The sequence below is a fragment of the Caretta caretta genome, chromosome 1, assembly GCF_965140235.1.
Source record: "Caretta caretta isolate rCarCar2 chromosome 1, rCarCar1.hap1, whole genome shotgun sequence".
Taxonomy (NCBI): domain Eukaryota; kingdom Metazoa; phylum Chordata; order Testudines; family Cheloniidae; genus Caretta; species Caretta caretta.
Window position 1 is genome coordinate 1,926,829 of NC_134206.1, and position 18,864 is coordinate 1,945,692.

At 46.3% G+C, this 18,864-nt stretch overlaps 1 protein-coding gene across 1 annotated transcript; it reads left to right on the forward strand.

The window, feature by feature from the left end:
- The first annotated feature begins 17,417 nt into the window (after positions 1-17,417).
- On the forward strand, positions 17,418-18,365 carry LOC125641285 (olfactory receptor 52R1-like). The gene has a single exon (XM_048861061.2). The coding sequence runs from the start codon at positions 17,418-17,420 to the stop codon at positions 18,363-18,365; it is 948 nt and encodes a 315-aa protein (XP_048717018.2).
- Positions 18,366-18,864: the final 499 nt, after the last annotated feature.

An 18,864-nucleotide genomic window follows, 5' to 3' on the forward strand; every position in this document is an offset into this window, starting at 1 on the left:
TCTGGAGGTGATAGGAATACAATTCTGTCCTGACAGTGCCTAACAGCCCAATAGCACCTTATTTCAATGTGACTAGTTTGGAATGTGAGGATGTGACTGTTCGCTTCCTAGCTTATGGCTGCCTCTTCTGCTTAGCCAAAGGCCTTAGCCTAAGAACAGGGCCTCAGACTGTCACAGTAAGAGAAGGCCCTTACACCAGCAGACAGTGATTTTGATTCTTTCTTTTATACCTCTTGAACTAGCCAAGTGATAAGAATACACCTAAATTCTTAAAGTACAGGCCTTTGCAGACAGGCCTGAATATCTATATCCTAACATAGGGCTCAGATTTTCCTAGATGCAATTGCTGATGGATTCCTTCAGCAAGTAGTTGCTGAACCGACTAGAGGGAATGCCATTTTAGATTTGGTTTTGGTGAGTAGTGAGGACCTCATAGAAGAAATGGTTGTAGGGGATAGTCTTGGCTCAAGTGATCATGAGCTAATTCAGTTCAAACTGAATGGAAGGATTAACAAAAATAAATCTGCAACTAGAGTTTTTGATTTCAAAAGGGCTGACTTTCAAAAATTAAGGAAATTAGTTAGGGAAGTGGATTGGACTGAAGAATTTATAGATCTAAAGGTAGAGGAGGCCTGGGATTATTTTAAATCAAAGCTGCAGAAGCTATCGGAAGCCTGCATCCCGAGAAAGGAGAAAAAATTCATAGGCAGGAGTTGTAGACTAAGCTGGATGAGCAAGCATCTTACAGAGGTGATTAAGAAAAAGCAGAAAGCATACAGGGAGTGGAAGAAGGGAGGGATCAGCAAGGAAAGCTACCTTATTGAGGTCAGAACATGTAGGGATAAAGTGAGACAGGCTGAAAGTCAAGTAGAGTTGGACCTTGCAAAGGAAATTAAAACCAATAGTAAAAGGTTCTATAGCCATATAAATAAGAAGAAAACAAAGAAAGAAGAAGTGGGACCGCTAAACACTGAGGATGCAGTGGAGGTCAAGGATAATCTAGGCATGGCCCAATATCTAAACAAATACTTTGCCTCAGTCTTTAATAAAGCTAAAGAGGGTGTTAGGGATAATGGTAGCATGAGAAATGGGATTGAGGATATGGAGGTAGACATTACCATATTTGAGGTAGAAGTGAAACTCAAACAGCTTAATGGGACTAAATCGGGGGGCTCAGATAATCTTCATCCAAGAATATTAAAGGAATTGGCACATGAAATTCCAAGCCCATTAGCAAGAATTTTTAATGAATCTGTAAACTCAGGGGTTGTACCGTATGATTGGAGAATTGCTAACATAGTTCCTATTTTTAAGAAAGGGAAAAAAAGTGATCCGGGTAATTATAGGCCTGTTAGTTTGACATCTGTAGTATACAAGGTCTTGGAAAAAAAATTGAAGGAGAAGGTAGTTAAGGACATTGAAGTCAATGGTAAATGGGACAAAATACAACATGGTTTTACAAAAGGTAGATCATGCCAAACCAACCTGATCTCCTTCTTTGAGAAAGTAACAGATTCTTTAGACAAAGGAAACGCAGTGGATCTAATTTACCTAGATTTTAGTAAGGCATTTGATACCATGCCACATGGGGAATTATTAGTTAAATTGGATAAGATGGGGATCAATAGGAAAATTGAAAGGTGGATAAGGAATTGGTTAAAGGGGAGACGACAACGGGTCCTACTGAAAGGTGAACTGTCAGGCTGGAGGGAGGTTACCAGTGGAGTTCCTCAAGGATTGGTTTTGGGACCAATCTTATTTAATCTTTCTATTACTGACCTTGGCACAAAAAGTGGGAGTGTGCTAATAAAGTTTGCGGATGGTACAAAGCTGGGAGGTATTGCCAATTTAGAGAAGGACAGGGATATCCTACAGGAGGATCTGGATGACCTTGTAAACTGGGGTAATAATAATAGGATGAAATTTAATAGTGAGAAGTGTAAGGTCATGCATTTAGGGATTAATAACAAGAATTTTAGTTATAAGCTGGGGACACATCAATTAGAAGTAACGGAGGAGGAAAGGACCTTGGAGTATTGGTTGATCATAGGATGACTATGAGCTGCCAATGTGATATGGCTGTGAAAAAAGCTAATGTGGTCTTTGTTATACAAGGCACTGGTGAGACCTCACCCGGAATACTGTGTGCAGTTCTGGTCTCCCATGTTTAAGAAGGATGACTTCAAACTGGAACAGGTACAGAGAAGGGCTACTAGGATGATCCGAGGAATGGAAAACTTGTCTTATGAAAGGAGACTCAAGGAGCTTGGCTTGTTTAGCCTAACCAAAAGAAGGTTGAGGGGAGATACGATTGCTCTCTATAAATATATCAGAGGGATAAATACCGAAAAGGGAGAGGAATTATTTAAGCTCAGTACCAATGTGGACACAAGAACAAATGGATATAAACTGGTCACCAAGAAATTTAGACTAGAAATTAGACAAAGGTTTCTAACCATCAGAGGAGTGAAGTTTTGGAAGAGAGCCTTCCGAGGGAAGCAGTGGGGGCAAAAGATCTATCTGGCTTTAAGATTAAACTCGATAAGTTTATGGAGGAGATGGTATGATGGGATAACATGTTTTTGGTAATTAAATATTCATGGTAAATAGGCCCAATGGCCTGTGATGGAATATTAGATGGGGTGGGATCCAAGTTACCCAGGAAACAATTTTCTGGAGTATCTGGCTGATGAATCTTGCCCATATGCTCAGGGTTCAGCTGATCGCCATATTTGGGGTCGGGAAGGAATTTTCCTCCAGGGCAGATTGGAAGAGGCCCTGGAGGTTTTTCACCTTCCTCTGTAGCATGGGGCACGGGTTACTTGCTGGAGGATTCTCTGCTCCTTGAAGTCTTTAAACTATGATTTGAGGACTTCAATAGCACAGATATAGGTGTGAGGTTTTTTGCAGGAGTGGTGGGTGAAATTCTGTGGCCTGCGTTGTGCAGGAGGTCAGACTAGATGATCATAGTGGTCCCTTCTGACCTAAATATCTATGAATCTATGAGTCGGTGGCAGAGCTGAGAATAGAAACCAGGAGTCCTGACTCACCCCACGCCCCAGCACCACTGTTATGGCCATGAACTGACATTGCTCCTCTTCATTGTGTTAGACACAGTGAGGTTATTTCTGTGTTGTGATCAATGGAGTTGCCATCCTTCTTAAAGAGGAGGAATTTATTTAAAAAAGTTAAAATCTACAGATGCAAAAAGAGGTTTCCACACAGTTCAGGGTTCAGCCTTGTATTGCTTGTTTACCAGGGACCACACACTGCTGGAACTCTACAGAGCGCATAGAGGCCAACAGTGTGCTGAAAAGAGCCACATCAGGGCACTGTTTGACTCTACAGCCCTGAGTAGGGCCTTTTGTTAGCACCACACAAGACACAACAAATAATCATCTCCATTTAATGCAGGGAGAATGTGCCCACGGTCACCCAGCACATCTCGGGAAGAGCTGGGACTCTTCACTCCCAGTTCCCTGGTCTCTGCTGATGCTTTATCTCTACCTGGTGTAACTGGGAGCAGCCCCACTGAAATAAGGGGAGGTCCCCACACTAGAGAACCCAATGGAGAGACAGCACCATGAATCTGTACTGCTGCAAGGACCACATGAGCCAGGTCTGAGATGCTAACGAAGGGATTGGCAGCTGAGGACCCTGGGCTCGTTTCCTGGCTCCAGACATTTTCCTTCCTGCTGCCCCAGTTTCCCCATTTGTAAAAGGGGGATACCTCCTGGGAGTAGTGAGCAATACTGTGTGTAGAACCCATCAATAGTAAATTCTGTCCATGTGTGACCGTGCTTCAGAGGGACATAGGATACAGAGGGACCTAGACAAATTGGAGGATTGGGCCAAAAGAAATCTGATGAGGTTCAACAAGGCTAAGTGCAGAGTCCTGCACTTAGGAAGGAAGAATCCCATGCACCGCTACAGACTAGGGACCAAATGGCTTGGCAGCAGTTTTGCAGAAAAGGACCTAGGGGTTACAGTGGACGAGAAGCTGGATATGAGTCAACAGTGTGCCCTTGTTGCCAAGGCGGCCAATGGCATTTTGGGATGTATAAGTAGGGGCACTGCCAGGAGATCGAGGGACGTGATCGTTCCCCTCTATTCGACACTGTTGAGGCCTCATCTGGAGTAATGTGTCCAGTTTTGGGCTCCACCCTACAAGAAGGATGTGGAAAAATTGCAAAACATCCAGCGAAGGGCAACAAAAATGATTAGGGGACTGGAACACATGACTTATGAGGAGAGGCTGAGAGAACTGTGGATGTTTAGTCTACGGAAGAGAAGAATGAGGGGGGATTTGATAGCTGCTTTCAACAACCTGAAAGGGGGTTCCAAAGAAGACGGCTCTAGACTATTCTCAGTGGTAGCAGATGACAGAACAAGGAGTAATGGTCTCAAGTTGCAGTGGGGGAGGTTTAGGTTGGATATTAGGAAAACCTTTTTCACTAGGAGGGTGGTGAAACACTGGAATGCGTTACCTAGGGAGGTGGTGGAATCTCCTTCCTTAGAACTTTTTAAGGTCAGGCTTGACAAAGCCCTGGCTGGGATGATTTAGTCGGGGATCGGTCCTGCTTTGAGCAGGGGGTTGGACTAGATGACCTCCTGAGGTCCCTTCCAACCCTGATATTCTAAGACTCTATGACATGGCTGAGGATGCCAAACTCGAGGACAAACTGCTGAGAAAGAGGCTGGTGGTTATTCTATGATTACGTTAAACCAAGTGTCATAAATATAAAGGGAAGCATAAACACCTTTAAAGTCCCTCCTGGCCAGAGGAAAAATCCTTTCACCTGTAAAGGGTTAAAAAGCTAGGATAACCTCACTGACACCTGACCAAAATGACCAGTGAGGAGGCAAGATACTTTCAAAAGTGGGGGAGAGGGAGAAACAAAGCTCTCTCTCTCTCTCTCTCTCTGTGATGCTTTTGCCAGGGACAGAACAGGAATGGAGTCTTAGAATTTAGTAAGTAATTTAGCTAGATATGCGTTAGATTATAATTCCTTTAAATGGATGAGAAAATAAGCTGTGCTGAATGGAATGGTGTCAAGGTTCCTTCCCCACTCTGAACTCTAGGGCACAGATGTGGGGACCTGCATGAAAACCTCCTAAGCTTACTTTTACCAGCTTAGGTTAAAACTTCCCCAAGGTACAAATTATTTTCCCTTTGCCCTTGGATTTCCACTGCCACCACCAAACTTTATCTGGGTTCCTAAAAAAAACATAGTTTGGAAACGTCTTTCCCCCCGAAGTCCTCTCAACCCTTGCATCCCACTTCCTGGGGAAGGTTTGGTAAAAATCCTCACCAATTTGCATAGGTGACCACAGACCCAAACCCTTGGATCTTAGAACAATGAAAAAGCATTCAGTTTCCTTACAAGAAGACTTTTAATAGAAGTAAAAAGAAAAGAATCACTTCTGTAAAATCAGGATGGTGAATACTTTACAGGGTAATTAGATTCAAAATCTAGAGAATCCCTCAAGGCAAAACCTGAAGTTACAAAACAGACACACAGACAGGAATATTCATTCTATTCAGCACAGTTCTTTTCTCAGCCATTTAAAGAAATCATAATCCAACACAAACCTAGCTAGATTACTTGCTAAGTTCTAAGACTCCATTCCTGTTCTGTCTCTGGCAAAAGCATCACACAGACAGACACAGACCCTTTGCTTTTTTCCCTCCTTCCAGCTTTTGAAAGTATCTTGTCTCCTCATTGGTCATTTTGGTCAGGTGCCAGCGAGGTTACCTTTAGCTTCTTAACCCTTTAGAGGTGAGAGGATTTTTCCTCTGGCCAGAAGGGATTTTAAAGGGGTTTACCCTTCCCTTTATATTTATGACACGCCCCCCCCTCCCCAAATCTCAGCTTTGATGATACGCTGGCTGGGATTTCTTCCTGGAGGTCTAGGAAAAACAGAGTTAATAAGACACATGCACCTCTAAAAATACTACGAAGTACATAAAGACTAAAAATAGTTTCCACATCTCAAGGACGATTTTAACCAGTTGATTCTGGGAAACTTTCACGGGAGAGTGCATCAGCCACTTTGTTAGAAGCTCCTGAGATGTGTTGGATGTTGAAATCAAAATCTTGGAGAGCTGAACTCTACTGAAGAAGTTTTTTGTTATTTCCCATGCCAGTATGAAGCCACAGTTGTGCAGCATGGTCGGTTTGCAGGTGGAAACGCCGTCCCCAAAAGTATGGGTGTATCTTTTCAAGGGCATAGACAATGGCATAACATTCTTTTTCACTGATTGACCGGTTGCTTTCCCTCTCAGACAGTTTTTTGCTGAGAAACACTACAGGGTGGAATTCTTGATCCGGTCCTTTCTGCATTAAAACTGCTCCCACACCACACTCAGACGCATCTGTGGTTACTAGGAGCGGTTTGTCAAAGTCTGGGGCCCTTAGTACTGGGTCAGACATGAGTGTCGCTTGAAGCTGGTTAAAGGCCTTCTGATACTCTTCGGTCCACTGAATGGCATTTGGCAGTTTCTTTTTGGTTAGGTCTCTCAGTGGGGCGGCGATTTGGCTGTATTGTGGTACAAATCGTCTGTAATAACTGGCCAAGCCTAAGAAGGATTGAACCTGTTTCTTTGACTTTGGGACAGGCCACTTTTGGATAGCATACACTTTGGCCTGTAGGGGGCTGATAGTTCCTTGACCCACATGGTGTCCAAGGTAAGTCACTCTGTTTAGGACTATTTGACACTTCTTAGCCTTAACAGTTAGACCTGCCTCCCTTATGCGCTCAAAGACTTTCTGTAGATGTTCCAGGTGGTCTGCCCAGGAAAAAAGATGGCCACATCATCAAGGTAGGCAACTGCATATTCTCCTAATCCCACTAGGAGACCATCTACAAATCTTTGGAAGATGGCAGGTGCATTTTGCAGCCCGAAAGGGAGTACATAAGATTCATAGAGCCCGAGATGTGTGATGAAGGCTGAACTTTCCTTGGAGGATTCATCTGGCGGTACTTGCCAGTACCCCTTGGTTAAGTGCAAGGTAGAGATGAACTGGGCCCATCACAGTTTCTCTAATAGTTCATCTGTGCGTGGCATTGGATAGTTGTCTGGGTGAGTTACAGCATTTAGCTTATGGTAGTCCACGCAAAAACGTATCTCCCCATCTGGTTTGGGAACTAGAACCACGGGAGATGCCCATGCACTTCCAGAGGGGCAGATTACACCCATCTGTAACATATCCTGGATCTCCCGGTCTATAGCAGTTTTAGCTTGAGGAGACACCCGGTAAGGTTGGGCTCTAATTGGGTGAGCATTACCTGTGTCAATGGAGTGGTATGCCCGTTCAGTCAGTCCTGGGGTGGCTGAGAACGTCGGCGCATAGCTAGTGCACAGCTCCTGGATCTGCTGTCACTGCATACGCCCAAGGGTCATGGAGAGGTTCACCTCTTCCACACCACCAGCACTTTTCCCTTCATAATAGATACCTTCAGGCCACTCAGCGTCGTCTCCTCCCTGGGCTGTAAATTGACAAAGCTTTAATTCTCTGGAGTAAAAGGGCTTTAGAGAATTAATATGGTACACCTTAGGCTTTCGGTTGGAGGTGGGGAATGCTATGAGATAATTAACAGCTCCCAGGTGCTCCTGGACTGTGAATGGCCCTTCCCACGATGCTTCCATTTTATGGGCCTGGAGCGCCTTTAAGACCATGACCTGGTCTCCTACTTTGAAGGAAAGCTCTCTGGCATGTTTATCATACCAGACTTTTTGCTCTTTTTGAGCATCCTGTAAGTTTCCTTTAGCAAGGCCTAAAGAGGTTCAGAGGGTATTTTGTAGGTTGGTTACAAAGTCCAGAATGTTAGTTCCTGGAGAAGATGTAAATCCCTCCCATTGCTGCTTCACCAACTGCAATGGCCCCTTAACCTCACGGCCATATACAAGTTCAAATGGGGAAAATCCTAAACTGGGATGTGGTACAGCTCTGTAGGCAAAGAGCAACTGCTGCAACACTAGGTCCCAATCATTGGAGTGCTCATTTACGAATTTACGTATCATGGCCCCCAAAGTTCCATTAAACTTCTCTACCTTGCCATTTGTTTGATGGAAGTAAGGAGTGGCAACCAAGTGATTTACCCCATGACCTTCCAGAGGTTTTCCATAGTTCCTGCCATGAAATTAGTTCCTGCATCTGTGAGGACGTGGGAGGGCCAACCTACCCTGGCAAAAATGTCTGCTAGTGCCTGGCACACACTTTTAGCCCTGGGGTTGCTTAGAGCTACTGCTTCCGGCCATTGAGTGGCAAAATCCATGAAAGTCAGTATGTACTGCTTTCCTCTGGGTGTCTTTTTCGGAAAAGGACCCAGAATATCCACAGCTACTCGCTGAAATGGAACTTCAATGATGGGGCGTGGCCGGAGAGGGGCTTTGACCTGGTCTTGGTGTTTTCCCACTCTTTGGCATACTTCACAAGACCGGACATAGGTAGAAACATCCTTGCCCATTCCCTCCCAGTGGAATGACCCCCCCCAAACAGTCTTTGGTCCTGTTCACCCCAGCGTGGTCACTAGGGTGATGGTGAGCTAAGCTCTTTCTCTCTTTCTACAACAAATCTCTTTCTACAACAAGTCCTCTTTCTACAAAAGTCCTCTTTCTACAACAAATCTGGATCGATTAGAAGAGCTGAGACGCGGTGGGTTGCTCCGTGCCGTCATCCAAGCTCTTTGGAGGCTTCCATCCGCTTCCTGTTCGGTCTGGAACTGTTCCCTTGATGCCGGAGACATGAGTTCCTCATTGGATTGTGGACCTATGCTTGGTCCCTCTGGAAGCTATGAAGGGGATGGGGCTGTTTCTGTTGACTGTGAACCGCTCTCCGCTGGGACACTATGTTGGGGTTTAGTCTCTGGCTGAGCCTCTTGTGTAGGGTTCTGGGCTGCTGCCGGTTCAGGTTCGGTGGGGCCCTCTGGTGTTGAGGTTGCAAGTACTGGATTTTGTGCTGGCAATGGGTCTGGTGCTGGTTGTTCTGCTGGTTCCAGTTCTGGGACTGGTTCCATCTGGGTCTCTGGGAGTGGGTCCACTACTGCTGTTGCAAACATGGCCTGGGGTCTGGTCCACCACCTCTGACCGGGTCCTGATAGAAGTTTCCGGAACAGAGCTAGGCCTTACGGCTTGTTTAGCCTGGCTGCGGGTGACCATTCCCACCCTCTTGGCCCGCTTCACATGATTGGCCAAGTCTTCCCCCAACAGCATGGGGATGGGATAATCATCATAGACTGCAAAAGTCCACCTTCCTGACCAGCCCTGGTACTGGACAGGCAACTTGGCTGTAGGCAAATCGAAAGAGTTGGACTTGAAGGGTTGAATTGTCACTTGGATCTCTGGGTTGATTAAATTGGGGTCCACTAAGGAAGCATGGATAGCTGACACTTGTGCTCCGGTGTCCCTCAACGCGGTGACCTTCCCACCCACACTCACAGTTTCCCTCCGCTCCAAGGATCTGGGAGGTATCTGGGCCTGCGGACCTCTGGTGTGATTTCGGTGCAGTGAACTTTAATCTGTTGGGGTTCTTGGGGCAGTTGGCCTTTACATGCCCCAGCTCGTAACATTTAAAACATCGTCCAGCTGACAGGTCACTGGGGCGAGGCGGGTTGCTGGAGAACGGGGTGGTGGGACGATAAGGGGTCTGGAGGGTTCTTTGGGACGTAGGTGGGGCTTTGGGAGGCCCCCAGTAATAGGGTGTGGTCTGGGGTTGTCCCTTCTGGTCTCCGCTCCAACTGCGACCAGCTTTCTTCTTCTCTGCCACCTCTACCCATCTGGCTCCAATCTCTCCTGCCTCGAGTACGGTTGTGGGCTTCCCATCTAGTATATATCTTTCTATTTCCTCAGGAACACCCTCTAAGAATTGTTCCATTTGCATTAGGAAGGGCAATTTTAATGGAGATTCAACACTTGCTCCTGATATCCAGGCATCCCAATGTTTCACAATGTGGTAGGCATGTCGGGTAAATTACACGTCTGGTTTCCACCTTACCTCCGACGAGAGTGCTCGGCTTTTATCCCCATTCTGACTCTCGCCTTGGATTTAAACAGTTCATACTTGTTCATGTGTTCTTTAGGCATTTCAGCTGCCACCTCAGCTAAGGGTCCACTGAGCTGCGGCCTCAGCTCTACCATGTATTGGTCGGTAGAGATGATGTATCCAAGGCAGGCCCTTTTGAAGTTTTCTAAGAAGGCCTCCGTATCATCTCCTGCCTTGTAGGTGGGGAACTTTCTGGGATGGGAAGTGGTACTTGGAGAAGGATTGCTGGGGTTTGTTGGTATATTCTGCTGAGCCTTTACCTTCTCCATCTCCAGTTCATGCTTCCTCTCTTTTTCCTTCTCCTCCTCCATGTGCTTCCTTTCCTCCATTTCCCTCCTGTGGGCAGCCTCCTGTACATCCTTCTCCATCCACATGGGTTCTATCTCTCTTTCATGTTCCTTTTGTTTTTCAGCAACCTGAAATCTGGCTAATTCCAGCTTTTCTTGAGCTGTGGAGTCTGTGATCCTAACTTCTCTGTTTTTAACTAACTTTACACCCGAGGTTTAGAAATAAAACAAACAAAACTTGGCTTGTAAAATTTTGTTGTGCTGGAATATTATATCTATTCTCTGATAGTGATTGTCAGCCTACAAAAAAATAAGATTAAAAAAAAATTAACACTTTTTTGTCTTCAGGCAAGTAGGTGGAAATCCCCTCTAGTTGCTTTTAGGTCTTTGAAGACTTGTGAATTTTCCTGCAGGAGGTTAACTACTCTGCCTTCAGGAAGAGAAACTGCAGCTCCCAAAGACAATTCCCTTTTGTCTCTGCCCTGCCCCAAAGCAAAGGAAAAAAAAAACCTTCCAACTATTGCCAGTTGGAGACCTGCTTTCTAGCAGCACAAAGGATTTTAAAAAATTTCCTTTTAAAATCTGTTTTTCTGGTTCAAAAAATCTCAAATTGATCTCAAAATGATTAAGTTAATCCCACCACTCTGCCACCATGTCAAGGTTCCTTCCCCACTCTGAACTCTAGGGTACAGATGTGGGGACCTACATGAAAACCTCCTAAGTTTACTTTTACCAGCTTAGGTTAAAACTTCCTTAAGGTGCAAATTATTTTACCCTTTGCCCTTGGATTTCCACTGCCACCACCAAACTTCATCTAAAACTTTATCTAAACTTTATCCTAAAAACCCAGGCTTGGTCTGTGCTCTTCTTGTTTATTCTCAAGCCACCCCAGGAAAGGGGGTGTAGGGCTTGGGGGGATATTAGCAGGGAGATAGGGTTCCAAGTGGCCCTCCCAAAATGTTTGTTTGAATCACTTGGTGGTGGCAGCGTTTACCTAATCCAAAGGGGGAATTTGTGCCTTGGGGAATTTTTAACTTAAGCTGGTAAAAATAAGCTTTCATTTGGGTCCCCACATCTGTACCCTATAGTTCAGAGTGGGGAGTAAAACCTGATATGTGCTGACATAGCACTGGGGAGATAAGGCAGAAGCAGGAAGTATTTCTTTGTTTGATAGATAAGTTGCCATATTTTCCCCTCCCTGTTGCTTGTAAGAATTGATAAGCACTGCAGTTGCATGAGAAATGTAGTCATCTAATGAATACCCTTTGTGTAAAAGAAGTCTTCTCTCCCCCCTTCCTTTCCCAGCTCCACAAGTGAGCCCTGGATCATGGCCCCTTCCAACCCCCTCTCCCCCCCCCCCCCCCCGACAACCACCGATTAGGGAAATTTGGAGCAACAGATTGTTGCAAAGAAATGTATTTTCAAGGTAAAAATGCCTGTGTAACATACATGCATGGGCTTGTGACCAGCTCATGTGACACTGGACTCCATCTTGTGCCTGGACTTTCCCACTATCTATGCTGGTATCTCTGGTTTCCCTCCACATGGAAGAAGCTATTGTACAATTATTGTACCAAATTACTAATCCTAAGGGGGGTGCTGGTATGAGTATTGTGGAATATGTAAATAAAATGAAGGATTTGATGGGGAAGTGGGCAAGGGGTAAAGGTATTACAAGTTTTGAAGGAATGGTTGATGTTTCTGCTCAGGAACATTTCTTAAGTGAATGTTAAGATGATGTAAAACAGTGTCTGTGGGACAAAAGGGTGAAAACTGTGGATGTGATGGCTGTTAGGGGGCTTATTGCTTCACCCACTTACTTCCCTGTTCCTTCTCTCATGAACAGAGAGCAACAATACCCGCAGTCCAAAAGTGCAAACAATTCAATGTTTATTGGGGTGAACTTCCAGCAAGCATGATTCCAGTTTCCTTCCTTAGTGTCCCCCTTCCCAGCTCTGACACCACAGAGCCTTACACCTGTGTCCCTGTTCCCATTCTCCCCCTTAGCAAACATGATTCCAATCTCCCCACCCCCATTCCCTGTTCCCATTTCCCCCACACACACCCACACACTTCCTGATTGACTGCAGACTACATAGGTAAACTTGAGTTCTGCTTAGCTATACCTTAACCAATCAATTTACTGAAATTTAACTAAACAATCCTAACATATTGTAACATGATTATTTAACCAGTTATATCCCACCACCTTAATTAGTTTACACCCAGCAAAACTAATTATACAGCAGCCAGAAACAATCACAGAACCAGACAGAGATTATACAGACAAACAATAGGGACAAGAATTTATTTGAGCATAAGCTTTCGTGAGTGACAGCTCACTTCATCGGATGCATACGATGGAGTGAGCTGTTGCTCATGAAAGCTTCTGCTCAAATAAATTTGTTAGGCTCTAAGGTGGCACAAGTCCTCCTTTTCTTTTTGCGGATACAGATTAACACGGCTGCTACTCTGAAATAGGGAAATGGGGACTACAGTGATAGAACAACACAGAAGTGAGGATTTCACATCCCAGCTATTGATAAGTGAGTTCTTGCCAGACAGGATGCTATTAAACTAAGTTTCCTTTCACATCTTCTAGGCACTTCCCTTTCTCTGGAGGTGATAGGCACTATCAAGACAGGATTGTATCCTAACAGTCCCATAGCATCTTCTTTCAATGTGACTAGTTTGCAATGTGAGGAGGTGACCGGTCTCTTCCCGGCTTATGGCTGCCCCTACTGCTTAGCCAGGGATCTTAGCCTAAGCACAGGGCCTCAGACTGTCACAGTAAGAGAAGGACCTTAAAGACAGTGATTTTGATTCTTTTATACCTCTATAACTAGCCAAGTGATAAGAATACACCTAAATTATAAGAGTCTATGCCTTTACAGACAGGCCTAAATATCTATATCCTAACATGCACCAGTATTTCAAATGTGTTTTCTCCTTGGTAACAGCCACAGCGTAGTTTACATCTGATCTAGCCAGGACATTATGAATGAACCATTCAAGGTAATGGTTCATTAAGAAATACTATAGGCCTTGGAAGAAGGACTTCCTGTAAATGTTCGGCTTCCCGCGAATCAGCTGTTCGTGCGGGAAGCTGGGGAGGGCTGAGAAGCAGGCGGCGGCTTTGCACTCAGGCTGACGGTGGCAGAGGTGAGCTGGGGTGGGGAGCGGTTCCCCTGCGTGCCGCCTGGGTTACCTGTTGTGGCATGAGCGGCCCTCCTCATGCTCTCCCTCCCCTGCTCACCTCCGCCTCCCTGGGCCTGAGCGGGAAGCTGCCACCTGCTTCTCAGCCCCCCGCCCTTCCCCACAGCTTCCTGTGCGAACAGCTGATTCACGGGAATCCAAGGTGCGGGGGCGGGGAAGCAGAGCGGGGCGGCGCGTTTAGGGGAGGAGGTGGAGGCGGAGCGGAGGTGAGCTGGGGCCGGGCAGGGAGCTGCCGGTGGGTGCTCCAGCCCCGGAGTTCATGCCACTTTTGGCCAGCTGTTAAATTTAGAAACCCTTTTACAACCACGAGGGACAACCCCCGCGAGGGACAACCGGTTCTAAAAGGGCTTCTAAATTTAACAACCAGTTGCAGTGAACTGGTGCTAACTGGCTCCAGCTCACCACTGGTTCTGCCTGCCATTCTCTCTTTGACTTTGACCAAGTCATGTCTCCCTCTACCTCAGTTTACCTATGGATATAATGGGGATACGTTCATAGTGACTTCCCTTTGCTACGTCTTTGCATGGTATGATCATAGTTACTGATGAGAATTATGATCTCTGATCCCGTAGTGAAAATCCCTTATGCCTCCAGAAAGTATTCGTGTCTCCCCTCAGTCATCTTTCTCCAGATCTGTCTGTCTATTATCTACCCATCCATCCTGGGTACTTAGCATCAGACCCTAAGAGACCTAGGCACTATCCCTAGCTTCCTTAGTAATCAACTATAATTTTTAAATATACACAAATACACAGAGCAACCAATTCCCCTCTGACTTAGCACAGAGTTCAAGAGTTCCCATCTCCCTTTGGGAAGGCCCCTTAATTACTGTTTACTGTTAAAGCTGGATAACAAACACAAAGTGCAGCCATGGAAAGAGGGAGACTGGCTAGAGGGTGTCTGGTCTCCAGCCTGTTTGCATCCAGACACCGCTTCTCCCCGAGGCGCTGAGCGAACTCCACTGGGATTGCACAGAGCTATATTATAAACAGTGCACATCCCCGTGTCAGCTCTCAGCGTGGGATGCTGCTCCAGATATTGGGGTGAGAGAAGTGTGGGACACGGCTAACATAAGGGGATTCCCGGCGAAGAAGCTTTCATCTCAGAAATTACAGGTACCCATCTCTTTCGGTTCAACAAACCAAGTGCAATGTACTCATGAGGGGACAGAGAGCAGGTCTGAATCTATTTCTGCTCCACACAGCCACTAAAGATCCCAGGGCCCTTGCCACAGGTGCTGAATTTGCTCTAGTATCATGAGCCAAAATGCCCCTCTTTACTGTGACCCTCGGTGATGGCTCCAGCCCTAAGGTGGCTTCATTTCCGTCACACAGTGGATACTTCAGGATGAAAGCTGTTAGTCGAGGTCCAGTACAAGGCCAGAATCAGAGGCCGTGGGCCGTAGTTTGCTCAGGTCCCAGTGAAGCGCTGTGGCATCCCCGCTGTTGTGTTTTGAGTGTAGACAAGCCCTCAAGCAGATCTTCCAAAAAAACATCCAGTCTGGAGTAAGAACTGAGTAAAACCTCAGGAGCCAGCTGTGTGTTAATGCACAGAGACCGCCACCTCCTCCCCTCGCAATTTAGGGCTTGGGCTGTTAACGGGGCAGGGGAGGGAGTGGGGCTCTTATGAGAATTTATCTGCTGAAAAGCATGGATAAATACATGCATAAATACAAATTTTTTTCAATGTCGGCAAGACACCTTCTCCCCGAGCTTCATTCCCAAAGTTGTCTGAACTGTTATGCCATGAAACTTTCAAAATGCAATTCAGCCGGAAGTAGACACCCAACATGGGAAATTTCAGGTTAATGGTTGGCAAACTTATATGCAACTGAAAATGAAGTCTTGTCATTGAAGGTGTCAGACAGACTTAACTCTGGGTGATGCCACCAGCACCACCAACTGTGGCCAATTCATTTGTGAATCCCGTTCTGCTAAGCTCTTTGCTCCAATAATGTCTGTGGCAAGGAGTTCCACAGGCCAAATATGGATTATGTGACCAGTTTTCTTTTATCAATTTTATATGCTTAGCTTTTCAATATAATTGAAGTGAACGTTCCCTTGTTCATGTGTTATGAGACAGAATAAATATAAATGCCTGAACTACTTTCTGTATTGATAGGTTCATAGCGTTTAAAGTCAGAAGGGACCATTAGATCATCCAGCCTGACCTCCTGTGTAACACAGAACATTAAATTTCTCCCAGTTAACACAGTACTGAGCTCCACAACTTGTGATTGAGTAAGACCGGGTCGACACCAGGATTTTATATCATGGAACCAAAGAGCGACAGGGTTAGAAGGAGCTGCAAGCATCAGCTAGTCTAACCTCTGCCGAGATGCAGGATTTGTTGTATCTAAACCACCCCAGACAGATGAGTGTCCAGCCTCCTGTTGAGAACCTCCAGTGAAGGACTTTCCACAACCTGTCTGGGCACCTGTTCCATTGTCCTGCTGTTCTTACAGTTGGGAAGTTTATCTCAGATTAAATCTAAATCTGAATAGCTGTAGTCTGAACCCATTGCCTCTTCCCTGCCCTATGTGGCAACAGAGAAGAACTTTCCTCCATCTTCTTTATGGCAGCCTTTCAAGTATCTCAAGACCGCTCTCAGGTCCCCCCAAAATCCTCCCTTTTCCAAACTGATCATACCCAGTTTCTTCAGCCTTTGCTCGTATGGCTTCCATTCCACCATGTTGATCGTCTTCGTCACTTGCCTCTGGATCCTTTCCAGTTTCTCTACATCCCTCCTATATATTGGAGACCCAAACTGGACACAATACTCCAGCTGAGGCCTCAGCATCACCAGGAAAAGGGCTACTCTCCCCTTCCGTGACTGGCAAGCTATGCCTCTGCTACTGCAAATGAAAATTGCATTTGCTCCTTTTTGCAATAGAAAAAAAAAATCACACTCCTAAGAGATTTAGCTAGAGCAACCTAACCTTGGTTATAGCAACCTTGGTATATGCAGCAAGAAGTCTACTGAAGAATTCTTCATCGAGGTATCTCTTTTCCCACAAGCTGCATGAAATCTGCCAGTAGCTATGGCTGGAGCGCAATTGGGACTGCATAGCCTCCTCTCCCCAAATACGGAGCAGATCCAGCAGCTCCACAGTGTCCCAAGCGTGGAGCCGCCATGGCCACCTGGGAAGCTGTAATGTGAGCACTCCACACCCAGCAAACAGGAAGGGGAATTTTAAAATTCTTGAACCTTTAAAGGGAGACAGGCAGAAGCGGTTCGCCTCTATGGAGGGGAGAGGCGTTGAAACTGTTCACCAGGGCACTCAGGATGGGCAATGAGGGCCGCCTTCCGGAGGCCAATTTCAGCGATAAAGTAAACAAAAAATTTCCGTAAAAGGCCTTAAACCTCTTGTCAAGGTGGTTACATTCTGTCACTGAAAATGAGGACTTCCGTCGTTGAAAGTGACTTTGCAGTGTGTACACCGCCGCTGTTTCTTCGTCAAAAACTGCTTTTTTGTGAAAAAAAAACTTGGTCATGTAGACAAGGCCTAAGGAACAATGATGAATAACCAGTATCCACATTTGTGTTTCCTGCTGGGGCCCAGTAAGGTTTCCCACACCACGATGAGTGGGAATTAATGAGGCAGGGAGCACCATAAAATATGGAATTGAGATTAGTAAGGTCATTTGTTCATAGTTCATTTCTCTGAATTATTAAAATATCATTTTTCAGTGTGTGAAGGGCGACCAATCTGCTTCACCCATGAGAACAGCCCCCAGTAGTGCGTGCATTGTCTCACGTTAACATTGTCTCTCCATCCAGGTAGTTTTACTGTGACCATCACTCTGGGCATATACAGGAAGTCACGGAAACACGTGGTACAAGCAGGAGACACCTTCTCTCCTACTCCATGTCAGATTCCAACACAACTGAATTCACCAACCCCTCCTCCTTCATCCTGCTGGGCATTCCTGGCCTGGAGGCAGTCCACGTCTGGATCTCCATCCCCTTCTGCACCATGTACACCATCGCTGTCTTGGGGAACTTCACCATCCTGTTCATCATGAAGATGGAGCCAAACCTCCATGCGCCCATGTACTATTTCCTCTGCATGCTGGCCATCACTGACCTGGTCCTGTATACTTCCACTATGCCCAAAATCCTGGCAATCTTCTGGTTCAATTCCAGGGAGATCAATTTCAGTGCCTGCCTCACCCAAATGTACTTCATTCATTGCTTCTCGGTGATGGAGTCTGGGATCCTTGTAGCCATGGCCTTGGATCGCTACGTGGCCATCTGCCATCCCCTGAGACATTCCACCATCCTGACAAACCCTGTGGTGGTCAAGATTGGCCTGGCCATGGTGCTGCGCAGTAACATGGTCATACTGCCCTATCCCTTCTTGGTAAGACAGTGGCCGTATTGCACAACCAACCTCATCCCCAACCCGTACTGCGTGCATATAGCTGTGGCGAAGCTGGCCTGCGCCGACACCCACGTCAGTAGTTACTACGGCCTCTTTGTGACATTCTGTGTGATTGGTCTGGATGGGATTTTTATCACTGTGTCCTATACCCAGATCCTCAGGGCCATCTTCAGCCTCCCCACAAAGGATGCCCGGCTCAAGACTTTTGAAACCTGCGGCTCCCACCTCTGTGTCATTTTCGCCTTTTACATCCCACGTCTCTTCATCTCCCTCATGTACAGATTTGCCCGGAATGTGCCCCTGCATTTCCACGTTCTCATTGCCAATGTGTACCTCTTCATGCCCCCCATGCTAAACCCCATCATCTACGGGGTGAGGACGAAACAGATCCGGGACAGGCTGCTCTGGCTCTTTACTCATAAAGGGGCCTAAAGTTTCCTTCATGTGCTCTGATTCTGAGATTGAGCTCTGTGCAGAGCTGGCTGGTGACATAGTGCCGGGCCCCCTTCCCTGAATCCCTGACTGGACAGTCAAAGGTACATTAAATCCTTTCCTGGCCTTACTGTGCTGTGTCAGTGTGACAAACTGAGGAATCGGTCTGTGTACAACTCACAGGATTGCCACCATTCTAATTCTTTTTAACTGGACCTCTGAGGCCCAGCGTCCTGCCCAGACTATTCTGCAAGGCCATGCCCCCTTCCCCACCTCTTTCCGCAAGGCAGCTTCCACTGTGCCATCTCCCTAAAGGCCCCGCTCGCTTCTCTGCCTCTTCATCTTATGCCCCGCCCAAGCTCCGCCTTTCCCCCCAAAGCCCCACCCTGTTGCTCGCGCCCCTCCTCTATATCCCCATGCACTTGCTGGATCATCTCCACCGTCCTACCCTCCCTCACCCCAATCTGGGCTCCTTCTACTGCGGGACTGGGACAGAATC